The sequence below is a fragment of the Centruroides sculpturatus genome, unplaced genomic scaffold (assembly GCF_000671375.1).
Source record: "Centruroides sculpturatus isolate CEXI.00-Female unplaced genomic scaffold, Cexi_2.0 scaffold3425, whole genome shotgun sequence".
In the NCBI taxonomy this organism is placed as follows: Eukaryota; Metazoa; Arthropoda; class Arachnida; order Scorpiones; family Buthidae; genus Centruroides; species Centruroides sculpturatus.
The window spans coordinates 3,434-10,426 of NW_019387569.1; the positions used below are offsets into that span (position 1 = coordinate 3,434).

Genomic DNA, 6,993 nt, shown 5'->3' on the forward strand with positions numbered 1-6,993 from the left:
AAATCAGGGGTCGCCAAAGTGGTCTATATCGACCCTTAGGGGTCGATATAACGTTATTGAGGGGTCGATGAAAAGACTAAAACTTACAAATTTTGAACCGAATATTGGTAATCATGCTAAGGATTATCAAGCTTATCCATCTTATTGATCGTCAGTTACAAAAATTATTATTAACATATGTACTGTACAGTACAGTACTGTACAATAAATGTAAAAAATATAAAATTAAAAGATAGATNCACATATTTGGCACATTCATATTGCAAAAATTTTCTCATGCAAAAATCATTTACTATTGTAAAACATTTCCATATTACACTACTAAACTTTTTTGTCGACGTTGTTTTTATTTTAATTTAACTCAACACTCTCCAAAAACACAAACGTAATCTATGCTATCCCGTGTCACACTAAACTATAAACAAAAACACGCGCAGTGCAAGTCAAAACACGTTGCGTTACTAACGCAAAGCGTCAATTATCAGTCCCAGATCACACGCACCGGCGCCGACTGAGTACGAAAGTTGAGATCCGTATCCGTATCTGCGGATCTATATTTTTAATAGTGATGTAACGAATATTCGGTTACTATTCGGTATTCGGCCTATGTTTCGCTATTCGGCCGAATACCGAATACCTAAAAACAGGACAGTAAGAAATAACAAAAACACAGTAAATTAATCATTTTGTTATTTAGATTTAATGTTGTCTGGTTAGTGTTCTTTGTTTACATTTATTTATAACTTATAACATGCACAAAATAAAGAAAATATTATTAGTCACATGTATTCACAATTTATAATTACAAAGATCAGCACACGTACACACCTATTCCTTCGAGAATCGTCGCACACATGTGAGGGTCTGACCCAGCCTATCCTTTTTAAGCTCTCGTCTTTGCTCTTTCTTTTCTCTTTCCTCCATCTCTCTAGTCCACGTATGCCTATGCATACATCATAATACACGCTCACGATACCTTCGATTCGTCACTTTTCCGTCGTAGTTTTTCCATTTTATAATTACGTGACTCATAGCCTGGTGATAACGGAGAAAAGAGACAGATAGGACGTCGGTATATGTCACAGTTATGATTTCACAGATTCGAGACAGCTTGGTAGCTCGAACGGCCCCAGGCTTTCGCCCTTGCAGCTAAGTGACTTTCATTACAAGCATTTAGCTTTCCGAAGTCTATGATAACAATTGTTTGACATTGACGGCCGCAAATTTCGCGCCAATAAGCTGCTTCGACTTGTTCGCTTATCAACTTAATTTCATATTTATTTTCACATTTTCACTTCGTGGTCCTTCTCTATTCTTTTTCCGTTATTTACACTTGTAGGTCATTTCATTGTTATTCACATTGGATATCATCATTTATCGCATACTACCATGACGCTAAATCTAAAAAAAAAATGTAATATAATGCCATGACGCTCTTGTCTGTCCGCTACAACTGTCAAGAATTAACGCGATTGGCGAAGCATAGCGACAGCGGGCCAATAGAGAGCAGGGTCCTTGCCATAATGAGGTTTGCGCGCCAATTTTCGTACGTGCGTTAATCAAGCCGAATAGTTTGGCCGAATATTCGGCTATTCAGTCACGCTCCTGGCCGAATGTACTATTCGTTGCAACACTAATTTTTAACGATCCGGGCAGGATTATCCGGCACATAACTAGTAGTGAGCCACTTCTACCATACTGAGTTACATATATATAAATGTCTTTACATTAAATTAATGATACGTATAAATTTATATCATTAATTTATTAAAATTAAGTCATTGACAGTAAAAATTTATTTATAATGAGCTTTAATAATAATGCATTTGTTGATCTACATCTTACCACTATATTCAACATAATTTTTGGAATATAAAATTTGATTCAGTAAAGAACTTTCGATTCTCATAATCGCTTTAATTAATTTCAAAAATATTCGTTAAATTACGTTAAATGTTTGTATTAGTTAAAATATACTGACATACATTTTTTAAAATTAAATGAAAGGGTACAACAGGGAGTCCAAAAGCTGCTACATCCAGCCATTTTCAATTAGTTAACAGTTCAATCGCTGTTGCAAGAAAGATGGGATTCGATAAAGAGGTATAAAATTAATTTTATTTTGAAAGGTTTTGCTACATTTATATACAATTAACAATAATTTTATCAATGTACTTGTTAGCGTGTGATACTTTGCTTGCAAGTGCCACTCTTTCATGCCTTTGGTTACATTCTGGGACCAATGATGACATTGCAGCTTGGAGGAAAGTGTGTCATCCCTTCAGAGGTCTTTCATGCTCCTTCTTCTCTGAAGAGCATCCAAAACGAAAGGTGCCACATACTCGAGTATATCATAGGATTTATTTTTAAAATTTATACATATAATTATATTTGAGACATTATATGAAATGCAGGTGTACGTTAGTGTATGGAGTTCCGACAATGTATTTTGATATGTTGAAACATCTCTCCGATTCAAATTTTGATCTCAAGAGCTGTAAAAAAGGTAGAATTATAAAATATTTATTTTCCAATTTTTAAATAATGTCGTTTGAAAAAATATAATTTTTTTTAAAAACTATTTATGTAAGCGCTAAGATTAATGTGAAATGCTGAACTGTTATTGAAAAATTGATTTTTTAGGTTGTTTTCAGAAATAAAACAAATGTATATGCGATTTCCTTAGTTCATTGAAATCTACAAAGATAATCATCAACAATTAGCATAATATTTATAGAACTCCATCAAAAATGATACAATATTCTTTTCATCTAAATAGCAAAACGATAGTTTACACAAAAGAAAATATTTAAAAAGATATTATTTAGTATTTTCCTGAAATTTTTTATTAGTGTCATAAACAGTTTCATTGAAACAGGTGTTATTACACAATTCATTAAAACATTTACACCATATCATTTTCAAAGTAAACTTCTATAGCTACACATTTAGTATCCTCTTGTAAAAGCACTCCCGGAAAACATTTTTTGTACAGTCTTTCAGGGATTTATTTGATATGACTTCTATAATTAGAACCTGTAACCGTTTAATTTCTGTTTCATTTTAGAGAAGAGATAAAAGTTTGCAGAGCAATATCGAGACAGTAATGAAGTTTCGGAAGCAGTGTAGTTTTCTTTAGATCCAGAAATGATCAATGGACTGAAATTCTCATAGTGTGAAGGAATCGGTTTGTTTTTCCACAAATCAATTCACTTTTGTCGTACAACTTTACGCAGACAGATGAAAATTTCAATATATCTTTTCTTGTTTATAATGTGATTTTCCAGTTGAAGGACCCAATCAACAGAAGCTGATACAAGCAGTAATACATAAAATGGTTTATAGAAAGAATTGCTGTTTATGGATATAGTATCAAACAAGATATCGTATCATGATCAAGACCATTGACATATATTTGATGCAATCAGGTTAAGCAAAACGAGAAATTAGTAAAATGTTCTAGTGTTTCTTTGAAAAAATATCAACTTACACTATTTAATTATCGATATGATACTATGCTGTGTGAACGTCTAACAGCTTACTAATTTACAAATTTAATCTAACATTGCACACGTGAACTATATCTTTAGATTTTTACTGTTTTACTGGTCTTCATCGACAAACCATATCAAACCGTTGTGAATCCATACCGCTGTCTTTTAAACACTTCATTTGAATATTAAGGATTATAATGAATCTTCTGTGAATGCAGTATCTTAGCTGCATTACATTACTTAGCATAATGATAGTCACCCACAGTGAGAATGGTAGGAAATGTGCGGAAGACAGAAACGAGGGATATGTGCAATTTATGTAGCTTATGTTTAAATACGGCTATGAACAATCTATTGTTTAATATTACAAGTGTAGAATATTTAGTCTAATTACTTACATCGGCGCATATGGTTATCCTCTCTTGGCACTAATCATCTGTTAACGAATATGGAACATCATGTTTCGTAGGATGGACCATTCTTAGTATTCTAACAGAATAGTGTGATAGTACCACAGGTGATATCTACAATATTATCCGGTCTGGGAACAATTTTTACAGACAATACGTTGCATTTCCTGAATTTTCTCAACCGTTCTTGCCGTAACTGGCAGGCCTGCATGCAGTTATCGTCAGCAGTAGCTTTACCTTCTGAGAGCAGTCAAACGTTCGAGGACTGGCTGCAGTGAGCAGCACTGCGGCGACATATGGCACAGCAGCACATGTATAAAAAACCATGCGTAGTTATTTGTCAAACACAAGCAGTAGACGCAGTGGCGGCCTTTGGGGGTGGTGAGCAGGGCAATCGCCCGGGGCCTCGCTCTTGGAAAGGCCTCGCGCAACAACCAAGTAGAAAAAAGTTGATATTCAAAACTTTTTATTTTATCCTTGGCTATTAGTTATAACAATAAAATTAATTTAATTTATAGTACAGTATATATTAATATTAATAAATGCCTTACTATTTCACATACTTTGCACAAAGGATAAGGGCCTCGCAAAGTTCTGCCGCCCAGGGCCTCGCAATGGATAAGGCCACCGCTGAGTAGACGCACGAGAGATCATTTCGCATAGAACAGTACATTGCTAATAGGAGGTCACAATGAAAAGACACAAAGACGAAATGCTTTATCTCGAAGTTGGAAATACGAATAAGTATCAAGTTATGCCAAAAATTAAGCAAATTCGTTACCGAAAATTTTCATATGATTCAGCAGATGTACCGGAATGCAGGTATGACCCGCTGTCTTTAATTGGTACTGGCGCTTCTCAGAAGGTGCTTCAGTGGCTTCGCAAAGTGGGCGCTACCGCCCCCTGTGGACAATGAATAAATCTAGGGAGCGAAAAGAAGCAACTGGGCAGCAGGGCCGCTGGAAACAAAGTTCTGAACGGGGACCATAGGCAAAGGTTGGAGTCACTGACAGCCTTTCCTTTTCATCTTTTAATATGAGTAAGAAAAACATTGCGTTTAATGATTTTCAGATGTAAAGAACAATACAGTAAGGACATAAAGTGTAAATTTCCTAGAAAAGTTTTTCTAATAATATTTCCAAGCCTTTCTCAACAAGGGAAAATGGGTTAGGAGGCATTGGAGTATGGTTGGGAACGTTGAGTATAACTTTATGAAACCAAAGAGGGGTGCCTCGAAAAAGTTTGGGAAGCACTGATCTAGATGCAACTGGCTGATGATAACCTGTATGCAAGCCATCCGGTTACAGCAAGAACTGGTAAGAAAATTTAGGAGGTGCAAAGATTTTGCTCCGGTGACTAAACACCGGGGATGACATTACAGGTATCAACCGTGGTACCAGTCATGCTATTCTGACAGACGACTGAACATGGCCCATGCTGCAGAACACGACGTTCCACACTCATGATCAGTGCCAATAGAGGATAACCATTTGCAGCGACCTCATTGACAACCCTGTAGTTGACGCGTCATTTCTGTAATGCATCATAACCGAAAATAAAACCTGGAACTTCCTGTACGATCCGGGAATAAGGCAGCAAACAGCGACTTGGAAATCGCCGTCGTCTCCGCATGCAAACAGATGCAGCCAACACAGGTTCAAAAGGCAAACGCCTTTGGACCTGTGTTGCTGGAAGTGCTTTTTCGATGCCTTTGGCATTGTGCACATGAAATTCATTTGCGAGAGCGCAACTGTAAACAAAGAACGGCATGTGCAAAATCTGCGTCGTCTGCGGCATAAATACTTTATTGCAAATTTTAAAATAAAGAATATAAAATGAGTATATTATTATCCAAAAGGTATAATTGGAGCATCTCCTGTTCCTGAATATTTGGTACAAGAATTAGAAAGAAGATTAGGAATAAAACTTATGGTATGTATTCTTTTACGAGTGTCATTTAATTGTTTGCAACATTCAAATAAATAAAATATTGATACAATAAATCTTATTTCCTGCATGATAATAAGGTTAACTTTGGAATCACGTGAGTTAACGTTTGTTTTTTTATAAGCAGTGAAAATGTTTCAATCAGCAGAATGATTGTGCCAATGGATTATTATAACGCAACACTAGACAATTTGCTAAGGTGAAGGCCTCGTTGGACTACTTTCTACGGGAAACTGGTATCTATTTAGGTGTTACATGCGTAAAGGAAACTCGATAAATCTACGTAGCCGCTCGTTGGCAGGCGCAACGCCTGCCAACGAGCTGCCAAAAATACTTAACACAGGCCCACGACCTCTGTTAAGCATTTTTATCCACTTGGCCATTGATAGGCAATTGATATATGTAATGTTCGATTTGTTGCCACTTTAACAGAATAACGCATATTAAAAGATATCTATAACAAAATAGTCTTTTCAAAAAAATTTTGAATGTTTATCAACTTATTATAGAAAGTTTCAAACAGATAAATGATGTCTTTTCGAAAAATATTGCAGTAATTTATGTAGGATTTTTATAGACTACAATTCCACACTGTTACAACTTTTTTTTTATTACAGTCGACCCCCCCTATAACACGGTAGATACGTTCTGTTCTTTATGAATCGATTTCTTAAGAGTCCTTGCTAATCACAGCCCGACACGTGTGAAGTTTACGGACTACAGCTGTTTGAAAGGTTTTCTTCCATAAAATTAATCGATTCTAGACTAATCCGACTGAACATTTCCAAAATACGTATATTTTTTGGGAATAATCCATATAAACTATGCTATAAACAAAAAATTGTAGGATTAGTTACCGAGTGTGCACCGTTCGACGTCGCCATCGCTCAAGCTTGTTTTCGTTGCGGAGCAACGCATCAAACCGCGGCCGCGATTTCTGATAAGTTATTTTTCTGCAAAAACTTCGTTGAACTTTGGAGACATCATTAATATAAATAATTTTTATGGCCATTGAATAAGAAATGTATAAAAGTACAGTACTGTATTAGACTTATGGTACCTAATTTACATACTGTACAGACGATAGTAAACAACTTACTTGTCTAAACTCTCCGTAGAGTGGCGCTGGACGGCGGAAAGTA

The 6,993-nt window shown here is 35.7% G+C and overlaps 1 protein-coding gene across 1 annotated transcript; it reads left to right on the plus strand.

The window, feature by feature from the left end:
- The first annotated feature begins 1,858 nt into the window (after positions 1–1,858).
- On the plus strand, positions 1,859–6,501 carry LOC111616498 (acyl-CoA synthetase family member 2, mitochondrial-like). The gene is made up of 4 exons (XM_023357902.1): positions 1,859–2,103; positions 2,183–2,331; positions 2,415–2,506; positions 5,763–6,501. The coding sequence occupies exons 1-4, from the start codon at positions 2,086–2,088 to the stop codon at positions 5,888–5,890; spliced, it is 387 nt and encodes a 128-aa protein (XP_023213670.1). The 5' UTR covers positions 1,859–2,085; the 3' UTR covers positions 5,891–6,501.
- The last annotated feature ends 492 nt before the right edge of the window (positions 6,502–6,993 follow it).

Coding starts and splice junctions, on each gene's coding strand:
- LOC111616498 (XM_023357902.1), top strand. Junction 2,332..2,414: donor AAGAGCATCCAAAACGAAAG/GTGCCACATACT, acceptor TATGAAATGCAG/GTGTACGTTAGTGTATGGAG. Junction 2,507..5,762: donor TCTCAAGAGCTGTAAAAAAG/GTAGAATTATAA, acceptor ATTATCCAAAAG/GTATAATTGGAGCATCTCCT.